The following is a 13,600-nucleotide window of genomic DNA, read 5'->3' as shown; positions in this document are numbered from 1 at the left end:
GATGTTGTGGACAATGAATGACGCACAACAACGCCTTAAGCAAACACGTCTCTCTGTGCGTTCTGTGGACGACGCAGACAAAGTGCAGTGGTGCACGCAAGGCATCGTTTAACGTCGACGCACCACTCTCGTACTGGAATAAACGTTGAAGAACATTTGCCGTCAACATCACCGCTAATTACAGTCAGTCAAAGCAAACAGCACAGAAAGCTTCGCGCGCATCGATTCACACGGTGCGTGGGATCTTTGACAATCCTAATACTAACGCATTAAAACTCGCACCTTCCATCCGCTTAAGCTTAAACAGGGGTAGGGAAAACAGGTAAATGTCATTTAGCATTGTAAAATAACACGAAATTCACGGCTTGGTGTTAAATATGGCTAATTTCTCTGCTTTTCCCTTGCGTGTTTGCGCAAATGCGAAACCGTTGCAAGCGGATGCTATACGCTGATTAAGTGTCTGTTCCGAGCGCTGTAAAAACGCTGCAGCAACACTTGGCCCCGTGACACATGGGGATAAGCTTCAGGCTCTGTAGCTTCCCCTCCATTGACACAAAAACATCGTCCGTGGTACAAGCTTAGCATATAGTATACTTGTCTGTTATGAAGTTTTCGAGGCATCCCATGTATATCCAGTGATAGCTACTTGACGGACACTTTACGAGGTTGTTAGGTTAGCTCTACGCAGATGGTCACGTGGCCCAACTACAGAGAGAGAGAGAGAGAGAGAGAGAGAGAGAACTATTTAATGAATATCGTGAATTGGCAGCATGCCTCTAGCATGCTACTGCAGACGGACAAGATGAGATGAAATTATGTGCCCAGTGCACGTCACCGATACACAAAGTACACAACAACGCGCAACATGCAAAGTAAAGTATCATGTTGAGGCTAATGTCCCTAAGGAAGGTTAGAAGTTGGAAGTTAGCCTAAGCACTGAGCTAACTAAGGAAATCAACATTAGAATAAATTGCACCGAAAAAATATTCTAAAGATATATATTTTCGTTCATTGGGAAGAAGTAGGTTGGTTATTATTAGATAAAATGATAGCCTAAATTTTTGCCCGTTAATTTCACGCTTTCAGCACCGGTACGTAGGAGTAAACGTCACTTATTTTAGTACATTTCTCGTATTTAAGCCGTTTCGCCATAGGAATTAAGTGTTCTCAAAACTTGAGACCGAGTCCATTCCTTTAAAAGTTATCATAATCATGTTTTAATTGAAGCTAATTTAACTATAACGAAGCGGACGCTCTTAATATGTATGACGTCACGGCGATATGTTATACTACAAAACTTCAGAGTAGCGTCGCAGCCAGTCTTTCGTTTTCGTGTCTTTTCTGACTTACGAAATCAGCGCTTACGTTCAGCTCGGCCATTTTGCTATCGCAGAAGCATAATTTACTAATACGGATTAACCTAGTTGTCTATTAAAGCAGCTTTATATCTGCCTCTGTCTGAAGTGTCTCTTTGAGGGCCACGCATAACAACAGCATCTGACCCTATAAGAGGACCTCATGCCTACGTAACTTTACTTGCCGCGCAAGCATGGGAGAGCCGAGACAGATAAATATAAAGTGTGCAGTCCACTGTGCTCATAATCCTCTGCCTTCGTCCTTGCGTATTTGCGTAGCAATTTAGGTTGCTCTATCTACATATGTAACCGGCGGAAAGGTTTATAAAATTGTATAAGAATAATGAAAGTTCCTCAGTGACAGTTATTTTTAACATATCTGATCATCAATCACACAAAGTGACCCATTACGGACCGGTAAATTATACTTCATGCGAATCCGTCCTCCCGCGCCCTTAAGTTAATAAATCGAAACGCTGAGTTTGTGGTTTTTTTAAATGGTTAGGCGGCCCCTAAATAAAAACTTGGGATTATGGAAGCACCGCAAGCTGAAACTTGTTATGGCGGGAAATGCCCTGCCGGCAGTCACTTCCTCACTGTAGGCATGCACCATCTGCTACAGCCGGTCTCAGCAAGGCAATCGAAAGACAATCCGAGCTACCCAAGCAGAACGCTTGCAATAAAAGAAAAGCACTACTTACTTGGCCGCTCTAGAAAAAGAAGCTAAATAATAAATTCGGCCAGCCAGTGTAGGTAAAGAAAATAAAGACGTTGGGACACGTAGATGTTACATGCCATAGATACCGTCTGAGGTTTTCTAACCCGTTGCCGTGTATAAACATCTAGGAGGATACCGTACACAGACTTCAAGAAGAAATGGAAATAATATTTGAATACGAAGACGCTATTACTGATGCGAACATGAAGCTCGACCTCGAAATTCCTCTAGTCAAAATGAGCGCAGTATAGAATGAGAGAAATTAAGCTAGCAACAGATGTAACAAATCAAATCGAAAGAAATGATTTCACTTATCTATACAAACAGAACGACGCATGAAATTCAACACGCAGCGAACTCAGATAGACAGATGAGACAGGTGGTCACATGGCACCATCCAGCACAGCTCCTTCAGCTGCTACTCAGAAAGAAAACAACCTCAACTGTTCTTTTGTTGACTTTGCCAGTGCGGAGCTGATAATAACGTATTTCACAAGCGGGGGGTGGGGGGGGGGGTGGAGCAGTGTCCCCTTCAATTCTCAATTGTCCGGTGAGCCGTCGCAGCTCGGCCACTTCCGAACAATACTATATATATGCACCAGATTGTATTGGATATTATCTGAAGCGTGGCCCGCTCATCTCATAATTATTAAATCAACACCACTATGACATCATTAAGTTGCCATGCAACCACACTAACTTCACCTTGTATGCTATGCTTGTACGTTTTCATGGCTCGTTTGATTAAAAAAAACAACAACAATACGTCCATATGCAATTACATGGATTCTTATGGTCTCTAAAGGCAAAGGCAAAATAAGAAATGTATTATGTAGTGCAGGATACAAACTTACGCATTCCGTCGTTCGTAACGCTACAAGAACTTTCACGAACCACGGACAGCGTTATGGCAGAGCCGCGAGCAGTGAGTCACATATATGCAAACCGACGGCGACGTTCATCTTCTTGCTGAACAAGGGCAATTTGAACCCACGCTTGAGACTCCAGGCATTTTCCCGGTATACCAGGTTTACCCCTTTATCGTATGTCGCCTGTCTCTTTCAGTGCAGAATGCTTTTTCGCCACTGCCGCGTGAGCACAGAATGTTCGACACCCGTTCGCGTATACCGAGCCGGGAGAGATAGACGGATGCCACGCTTGCAAGGCCCCGGCATTATCTTCACCAACAGAATGAAGTAGAATATGATGATAAGATGCAGCACGGAACGCAAGCGCTGACATGCATGCTTAGCGAGGCAGAAGCCGCCGAGCTATTAGAACGTCACATTTTGTGAGCATCAACCTTCAGGACGTTATATTTTATACCGCTTCTGGATGAATGTACGGATGGGCGGACGGACACATGGATGAATGGCTTCACTCCAGCCAATAATTCACCCACGCAACCGTCTATCCATTCATTGATCCGTCCGCACGTCCGTTCGTCCCTGTCTTGCTTCCTTCCCTCCTTTCCTCCCTTTTTCATCCATCCATCACATGTTGTGGGAGTGTCGTACCCCCTATACGCAGAGGCATATGCTAGCTCTTCGTCGCATTGCCGCTGTTGGGCAACCGGTCTTTGTTTACCGGCAAGACAATGGCCTCACCCGAACCTCAGCGTTCTGTCGACAATAGAGGCCGCGAAATTGATGCTCGGCCTTTTGGCTAAGATCATTCGCTGTAAAACCGACCTCTCCGTTCTCCGGCGCAGAACACCCAAAAGGCGCTTTTGCGGTTTCTTTTTTTATTTCTTCTTTCATTATTCTCTGGTCTGTGTGATCGCCTATGACCATGTGACATTCTCATTATATGCGGATGTGTTCACGCAAACAGCCCGTTGTCACGTTCATCTTAATAAATTTGTACTACACAACATCTACTGGGCTACTACCGATCTTTTGAACATGAAAGACATGACCTCTTCACAGCTCTAAACCAGTTAGATAGAAAACCGTTCACCTTGAACAAGATCTTGGGTCCATGGCCTCGCATATCGCAGCTACAAAAGGCCACAAAAACGCTGCTGCGATATTTTAAGGTTACCGGATTGAGACACCGTCTACGATTCGGACTGAGAGACCGATCGATATCCCCAGTGGAGTTTCTCTTCTTCTTTTAATCTTTCTCTCCCCTTTTCCCTTTCCCCAGTGCAGGGTAGCCGACCGGGCTCAGTCCTGGTTAACCTCCCTTCCTTTCATTTATCATTTGCTGTCTCGCTCTCGCTCTCTACTACCTATTGCCCTTTCCTCTGTGTAAAATAGCCAGCCAGATTCTTCTTCCTTTTAACCTCCTTACCTTCTGCTTTTCATATTTTCTCTCTCTTCCTCTCTATCTGTTTCTCTATCTGTTCCTCTATCGTATTCAAAAAGTACAATCTGCTAATGTAACTTATTGTTTCCATTCAGCGGTTCAGGAGTGGCGCAATGTTTTGTGCAAAAGGCTCCGTATGTTGAAGTTGAAATTGTTTCTATTTTCAAACACATACATTTTTGAGGAGAAAAAAAAAAACAAGGGGCGAGGGGAGGGCGGGAGGCCGCAGAGCTGCGGCTAAAACTTATGACGTCAGACACGTCTAAACCTTCTTGACCACACTTTTCTGTTCAGCGTTCTCCTTTTTCTTTTCTTTTCAGTGAAAAACCATCGTTGCATGGGCACCTCGACACCGAGGGACATAAAGCAGTCTGTCGGTAACTATAAAAACGTGAATTGACCAGGCGACCAAGTGTGTTATCAAACTGTTCGAATCAAACAATGCAACCTAGCTACAAACTTTCGCTAAAAAAAAAGTAGTAGTAGGCTCAAAACCTTACTTGGGGTATTTAGGATAAAATTGCAGACCAATGTATACACATAACGTGCACGCGCACGTATGCATGGTCTTACATTCATGCACGACTGTGTTTGCTTAACGGTTCTCCAGAAAATATAGGTGCTTCTGCCGCATATTTTTGCCTGCAGTAGTGGTTCCCAGCTGCCGTGCTCACCGCCTGCTTTTTTTAAATGTAGTTTCTTTGAACCTTTTATCGGCTGGATCCTGCTCTCTGAGCTCCTAGTCTGCGCGGCCCTACGTTTTCCTTCCGGACCGGAATCACACCATCCTGTACGTTGCCGATCTTCTGATCCCCTGGCTATAAATTTCCTGTGCCGTTCCCCGCAATTCCTTACCGCCAGCCATTTCTCCTGTGCGTAAATACCTACACGGGGACAGCTTGAAAAAAAGAAAAGGATAAAAGTGAAATCGTTCATTCCGGACAACTATGCGGACGCACGCAGCGGCAGTTTATAACCGGAGCTTTCTTTCTCTTCTTTTATGGAGGCGAGAAATGGTGGAGGGACTAGGGGAATGTTCAAATGTCAAAGCCTTATCTGTAGAGATAACTGGATGGAGACTTATTTGAATACAACGGGATTCAGGGGGCGCCTTGGGTGGAAATTGTAGAGACGTGAATCGAGAACTAAGCAACGCGACCAAGTAGTATTTAGCTAACTCTGCCGCTTTTCCTCGAACTGTACTTTATTTTTCCTGCCCCCTTTCGTCGTGATGATTCAAAACGACAGTGGAGCCTTCGGTACGCAGCTTTAGCCGTGCCTCCTCTTTCGCCAATGCTTTCATCTATCAACTGCACGAAATTTTTTACTCTGCGTACCTTCGGATATTGTGTCCTCGTACGTTACTTTATTACCATCTTTTCATTTATATAGTGTATCTACTGTCTAATTCATAGAATGACTAAATGGGTAGACGTGCATTACGAATAGCCTCATCCGCCTTTCCATCCTTGGCGGTAGCATATTTCTTTATATTCTTTGAAGACGCCAGGTCGTGGCCCAAGACACTCAGATTTTAACAAAAAGTCGCTAAGTGATGATGATAACGATTCACTCTGAATTTTTTTCCATGATTTTATTGTTCCTAGACGTCTTTCTCAGTATTTTTTTCAAGCTTGAAATCAGCTCCCACGATGGCGTGTCAGTGGTCGGAATGTGAAGAGAGACAACCACCTCCAATTTTCTAAAACAGCGTCAGATCTCATTAGAATGATTTGCCCAGAGAAGCAGCATTGATGCGCCCAGATGGATCGCTAGTAAGCTCTTCGGCACATCTTTAGGAAAAGTGACAAATGGGTAAAGTGGGAAAAAAAGCCGTCGAGGCAATGAACTTAGCCAAAGTCTTGATCACTTGAGACATTTTACGGCGGCAATTAACTAGCTATTTACGCGTCACTAAAGATCTCTAATATATCACTAAGACTCCAGAAATACACTGTTGGCTGCAATCAGACTATACGCTTTCAAAGGTTTACCGAGCGTCTCGCTAATTTACCAGCACTCCTTGACATGGAGATCATCTAGAGCCCTGGTACTGGGCACTCGAATAGACTGCGTTTGGTGCGTTTTCTTGTTACGTCACGCGAAGTTAGTGGCTCGCAGATGAACGGAAGTGGATATTGTGCTGACGGGAAATGCGCCCACGCACGGACCCCTCTCGTCACGCCCTCTTCAGCTGGTTTAGCCAATTGGCGTGCAGTTAAAATATATAGTCGATTCCCAGAGAGGCTTCCGGCATAACGCGTTGCAGAAGAAGGGCAAGCTTTATACAATAACCTTTGTCACAAAAGTTGCAGGACTGACCTCGCAAAAAAAGTTATTCAACTTACAAGCTAATGACCCTAGGTCTTCTAATAACACTAGTGTTGTCAAAGTAGTTTTCTTGGCTGTCTGCACAGTGCTTCCACCATCTCTGGAGGTCATCGGAGCAAGCGGAAAAAGCTCCATCCAGGATTCTACCATAGTCAAAACGCTTTGCATAAATTGATGATATACTTTCATAACGCTTCCCTTTCAGTGGTAATTTCACACGGAGAAGCTAAAGGAAACCTCATGGCGACAGGTGAGACGAATAATGGGGATGTGGAAAAGCAGGAATATGGTGCTTGGTCAGATACTCCTGGACTTGTGCAGCAACCCTTGGGGCCTTGTGTAGTCGTGCAACAAAAACCGCTGTACAGATGATGACAAATCAGGACGGCACCATCAGATTGCTTGGCGCAAACGTTTTAGCACAGGAATGTAGAAGCCTTTATTTATGGCTTGTCATTCAAGCAGCTATTCATGGTGCATGGAATATTTAGCATAAAAAATGCGAGCAACGCTGTCCTTGTTTTTGATAGCTAATGCCGCTCCACTCTTTCAGGGAAAGTGAGTCATAACCTCTCCATTCGGCGCTTTGGTTATGGGTAGTACCAACTCTCATCTCCGGCAGTGATGCTTAACACAATGGTGGGATCACTTCAGGCCCTTCGCGAAAGTTGAGCAGCAATTGTCCGCATGGCTTCTCTGTTTGTCAGCGTATGTGGAACGGTTCTTGCATTCCGTTTTCGCTTAATTAAATCGTTCAGTATATAAGATATTGGGCAGTAAAAATTACGCTGTGTTCAGCATTCAGTATTAATGCATCTTTGGTGTGTACACATCACCTTTAAGGTTTCAGTTCTCGCGGTTTTGACGTCACGTGACAGACAAGCGAAGCGTGAGCAGCCCGAAAAAAAAATTTGACCAATATAGACGTGCGCTAATGGCCAAAGAAGGCGTATAGAATCGACAATAACTTTTTGTTTCTTTAATAGGCCTAATCATGCATAATATGCGCGGACACGTCATCAGTTTTCACTATTTTAGCACCGTCGCATGACAGACGGGCGAATTGAGCGTGGCTCGAACATTTTTGACTAATCGTGGAGGGCTAATGGCAGCTGTGGAACAGAAGCAGACTGGAATATCTTTGCGTTATGGCGTCCCTGGTGACTCGCATTCCGGATCAGTTTCCGATCTCCGGATATAAGGCCGCACAGTAGCGTGGCAAATATCGTTAACTGCCTCACACGTTCTACATTTGCAGCAGCAATCACCGCCTCCCAACCCCTTCGAAATATTTGGAACTTGTCCATCATTTAGGAGAAAAAGGCCATGATATATCTTTTCAGTGGTTACCAGGCCATTGCGGTATCGTTGGAAATGATGAGGCAAATAAGGGAGCTCGGATGTCAAACCAAGAAGACCACTGCGTCCCCATTCCTCTCTCAAGGACCGACGCCGCGAAACAACTTCGCTATCTAGCTCGCAAGATCTCCTTAGCAGAGTGGAATACCGCACATACAAGGCGCGCAAGACTGCACAGACTAAACCCGTCACTTCAACTCAGACCTCCGGCTGGTCTGCACCGACGCGAAGCGTCTCTTCTGTGTCGGTTGTGGCTTGGAGTTACCTTCACGAATGCCTACTCAGCACTAATTAGAATGACTGATAGTCCTACGTGTGATGCTTGCGGATGCGAGGAGAACATTGACCACTTATTGTGCCATTGTCCTCAATTTCAAACACAAAGACAATCTTTGTCCAACGCATTCAGGAAATTCGATGATCGTCCTCTGAGTGAACAGACATTACTAGAGCACCGTCCCCACCGATCATCGGCTCAGAAGTCAGTGAAGGCACTTTTGTGCTTTCTCAGAACGTCTGGTTTGCGAGAGCGGCTTTAACTCAAGTAGTGTCCGTATACGTATCTACACCTTCTCTTTCCCTTTTTTCTCTTCCCCTTCTCCCTTCCATCAGCGTAGGGTAGCCAACCAGACCCTTGACTGGTTAACATCCCTGCCTTCCTATATTCCTCTCTCTCTCTCTCTCTCTCTCTCTCTCTCTCTCTTGGTGCCATTCAAGGATACGAGTTTTCAATTGTGCTTCACCATATATGCCTGCTATATCATGTTCCGTGTCTCAATTCGGCTTTTCCTTAGCCTAGTGCAAAACATAATGTTAATATCTGCTCGGAATTTGTCTCCATCACGTCACTCGCATAACGTCCAAATGTACCAACTAGTTAGTTGCCAAACACACCTTTGCTGCCTTTTCATGTAAACTCACTATAGTGAGTTTACATGAAAAGCTTTTTAAGACTACGTCTACTCTGAGCACATACAAAACGACTCGATAACACCAATTTCTTGAGTTTTGATATCACACACACAATAAAAGGAAATAAATATAAGCCTTTGAACTTTTCTGAAGAATAGTATACGTTGACGCTGAATTCATCGCGAAAACAACGGCTGTGATACGCAGGATATGTCGTACAACTGCGTTTTCTGAGAGAACGTCGCAAACAAGTGAACCACTTTGCAGCTCACCTGAGGGCCTTACATACGTTACCACAATCCACGTATTCAATATTTCAATATAAGGTTTAGCTGTCTTCTGATTGCTTTTCTGCTTCGAAATGGTCATCGAGGTAGTATTGTTCTTTCTTCATCGCTCTAAAAGAATTCTTTTCCCACTAACACCTGGAAGGGCTTCTGCTATTAAAATATATGCCCACTTTCTGTCTTTGCCATCCCACACGTGCCGCCTTCTGGAGTAAAATAAAATAAAAATCGCGGCTCCAACACAATACCGCCGAAAAGGTGCGTTGTCTAGCGTTTTCAATACTATGTATCAGACTTCTCCTTGAGATGTCGCATACACGCAGAGGGCTGTGTTGCATATTCAAGAATTGCACACTGCAATTGCATATTCAAACATTTTAAAAAGAAAGAGTGAGATGGCCGGGCGGGGGGGCGGTGTTGAAAGGGGTGCACATAAAGCCGGAACCTGCGTTGCATTTTGTGGGTAATTGGGCACTTGGCCCAGCCCCCGCTCCGCCCCGAGTGAAATACGGAGCGTTCGAATTCGCGTCGTTCTTCGCTGTCGACGCGTCCCCCTTCAGATTAATTTTTAGCTTGCTTTGACTTCCTGGAACTCGTGAGTTCCCTATATATTTATGGCGCACAACACGTTTTCGAAGTGTTCTGTGTCTACTGAAGCTTTGCCTCGGAGACACTTGCATGCACGACGCAGCTCCTTGAGTTTGCGTTGAGAACATGCTGATAACGCGCGTGAAAATTCAGTGTGCGTTTTGACAACGATAATTCAATGGCTCCAGGACGTCATACTGTCAGTTGTACACCTGGACACCGAAACCTCTCAGTTAAAGTGAATTTCCTGAGGTCATCAACTGAAAAGATATGAATATACTTGAATAATGATGTTGCTTATGGGTGAATAGCCCCTTGAAACGGGGTAGTGGAGGGCGAGGAAATTTGTCGCCACACTACAGCATACAATTTAGGTTCGTACGCAACTCGAATGTCATAAAATATGCATTCCTTTCCACCCCTTCCCGTCTATAACAAGCGCATGATTTCACAATCCCGCCGCCATGTGCCAAATTTTATGCGAAGACCTTCTGATTACTCTATACTCAAGCGTCACTAGTCTTTCCAAACGCACCTTGCTTATGCTTACTGCAGTGATGTGTACCCTCTCAATGTTACTTTTACACCTCAGAACTTGATGACCGCATTTTTTCTCCACTCCTGGATGTGTATTCTGGCATTCTAACAAGATGTGTCTGAATAAGTCCATCGCACTGTCGTTTGGCTCGGCACTTTCCAATTCCCGGACGACATCCCTTGCATCTGTATTCTGAGCATTGAAAGAATATGGCAGGGCTTTTTATGAAACATATCTGCTAAAATGCTTGCCTTTTCTAACGTTTACACTAAATATAACGTTCGCTCGTTACGGGACCATGATCATCTCACCACGGAAGAAGAGTGCGAGGAGGCGCTCAAGAGCTCCAACCTCGCCGCTCAGCTACGGACCGTCCAGAGGGCCCTCGGCGCGGAGGTCAGGCACGCAGCGGGCCTAACCAGCAATGTACAAGCAAAGCCCAGCCCATAATAGCACTTCCTACCTCGTTAGTCAACGGAAGGAAGGCAATACGTCGGTTTACCGGTCCGCAGCGGCTCCTCCCTCGCAAGGGGGTTTCGGAGTCGCTCCCCAGGAAATATAAATAAAGTTCATTGCTTGCCTGCCTGCGGCGGACATTGTGTGACCGTTGTCTTGCACGCAAAATGCCTATCCGGTAGCGGGTACCCTCCATGAGCGAAAGTTTGGGGAATACATTTTATTTTAGCACTATCGCGCAGTGTAGAATTGCGTAAACGGGATTTCCATTGGTCGAACACTCGAACGTGGGTTGCACCGCTTGATATCAGCCTTTCATGCACAGGCTGCACAGAAAAAAAAGGAAATCGTGGCAACTTGCGGTCTCCGGACTTCTCGCAAATGCATACAACGTACGGGCACGAACGCTCACGAGCGTGCGGAAGTGCATTGGGTGGCCTTCCACCTTTTCGACCCTGCACCGTGCACGGGCGGCCTATTGAACTAATTGAAGCTTATGAAGTCGATGGTGGAAGGAAGACGAAGTGATTCTTTGATAGAACGCTTCTACGTTTGTCTCCGCTTTTTCGCTTTGTTTTCCTGCATTTCTGGGAGCTGCCGCTCCCTCTTTGCGGCAATGGATGAAGAAATCTCCGAGTACTTTCCTGATGTGCAGCCGACAGGTCGGCTAGCGTCCAGGAAACGTGGAAGTGCGTCAAGCGCTACAGACAGCGAGGCCACTGAGATATGTTCGGACAGCTACGACTCATCGGACGATGACTTCCAGGTCGTGATGAGTAGATCAGCGAAAAGAAGACTACTGCAGGCATCTTCGTCGCCAAGTGCTTCTACCGTGAAGAGTGCACCGCTGCGCTGGCCGCACACTGTGCTCTTCATGCCCGTGGACCCGGCGACCAATTTGCGGCTCCTCAACAGGCAGGTCCTCTCTTCCTTACTTGAGAGAATCGCACCAAATGAGATTGAAGACGTACGAATAAACTCGCGGAAGAATGTCCTGGCAGTTGATGTTTTACATCGCAGCGCCCTACAACACCTACGTAATATAACTGATATCGACAATGTAAAGGTGCGATCAATGATCCCCACAGGCGGCGATGGTACTGCGGGCGTCATTTATGACGTCGACGTTGCCATTTCTAATGACGACTTGCCAACGTTGATAAAGCCAACGACAGAAGGCACTTTCATTACAAGGATTTCCAGATTGGGAAACACACGCTGTGTGAAGATTTTGTTTGAAGGAGACAGCCTTCCTTCCCACGTCAAAGTAGGACATGTCCGCCATCCAGTACGACCATTCGTACCGAAGCCCCTCCAGTGTTTCAAATGTTGCAAGATTGGCCACGTGAAGGGTGTCTGTGTGAACAACGTCGTGTGCCCGCGGTGCTCTGAGTCTCATTCAGAAGACGCCTGCAACGCACATGTTCTAAAATGCCCTAACTGCAGTGGTCCTCACAAGGCCTCATCAAAGGATTGCCCGCGGATGCGGACGGAATTCACCATTCTAAAACGAATGGTGCGGGACAATTCAACGCATCGAGAGGCTGCTACCGCTGTACGGCGACGTCGGCATCGACACAGAAAACGTTCGCGAAATTCCGAAACTGCAGATAGGTACACGCCAGCTACCGTCAGAAGGACTGCCGCATCACCAAACTGCGCCACCAAGACAGATACAAGGAAAGAAAACAAAGCGGGGAGGCTCGCCCGTCCTGAAGAATGGCCTGAGCTACCGAGCGCACATCTCCCTGCTAAGTTACCTCAAAACGCACCGACTTCCACGGCTTCTGCACCTATTGAAGCGACGCTGATTGATGATCTCCAGGTCATCAACATTCTGCGGTCGCTCATGAATGCCATTCGCGTTATACTTACCAACATGAAGTCTTCGTCTGCGCAAAGCGCACTACAGGTGCTGGACACTTTGAGTCCAGTACTTGCAGCTCTTGGTTAAAATCATGGCTCTCCAGAAGCCGTCGTTTCGTGACGAAGTCCGAAACGCGTCGATATTTCAGTGGAACGCCAGAGGACTGAAGTCACGCATGTCGGACTTTCGACAGTTTGTGTTCACGAATAAGTTCCCAATCATCGTCATCTGCGAGCCCTTATCAGATAACATCAGACTGTCCGGGTATGAGTGTTTCATGTCAGCCACCCACGGAGAATGCAGCAAGATCATCGTATTCATGCGACGTGATCTTACGTATGTCCATCACCCAGTGTCGCCTGACCAAGAAAACCAATACGTATGTCTGACAGTAAAGAAAGGCAAGCTCACTTTCACATTGATTGGAGCCTACATATCGCCCTCTAGTCGGCTGGACTGCGAGAGATTACGGCGAATCACGACGGCGACTCCGCAGCCTTTGGTGATTACTGGAGATTTTAATGCCCACCACCATCTCTGGGGAAGTTCTAAGATAAACTCGAGAGGCAGAAAATTAGTGTCATTTGCCTCCGAACAAGAACTGTGCTTGTTAAATGATGGAAGCCCCACCTTCCTGCGTGGAACTGCCTACTGTAGCTGCCTGGACCTGACCTTTGTTTCACGCTCTTTCACTAGAAAGGTCAGGTGGTTTCCGGATATTGAAACGCGGGGAAGTGACCACCTACCCACTTATCTTAGGGTTGAAGGGTTGACGGACTCCAGGTTAGCCGGCGTCACACAATGTATCGACTGGCCAATGTTCAAGTCAATTGTCGAAGACGGCTGTCGTGATGACTTGTCCTCTAGCCTAGAGGACAT

The 13,600-nt window shown here is 46.1% G+C and overlaps 1 protein-coding gene across 1 annotated transcript in view; it reads right to left on the bottom strand.

The window, feature by feature from the left end:
- Positions 1 to 9,405, bottom strand: part of LOC142585166 (serum amyloid A protein-like) — a 43,394-nt gene extending 33,989 nt beyond the window's left edge. The window contains exon 1 of the mRNA XM_075695705.1: positions 9,258 to 9,405. Coding sequence (XP_075551820.1) covers positions 9,258 to 9,354 — 97 coding nt within the window. The 5' untranslated portion in view covers positions 9,355 to 9,405. The remainder of the gene's footprint in view (positions 1 to 9,257) is intronic.
- Between the last annotated feature and the right edge of the window lie 4,195 nt (positions 9,406 to 13,600).

This window comes from Dermacentor variabilis, chromosome 6 (assembly GCF_050947875.1).
Source record: "Dermacentor variabilis isolate Ectoservices chromosome 6, ASM5094787v1, whole genome shotgun sequence".
Lineage (NCBI taxonomy): Eukaryota > Metazoa > Arthropoda > Arachnida > Ixodida > Ixodidae > Dermacentor > Dermacentor variabilis.
This window is presented reverse-complemented; position numbering and strand designations above follow the sequence as displayed.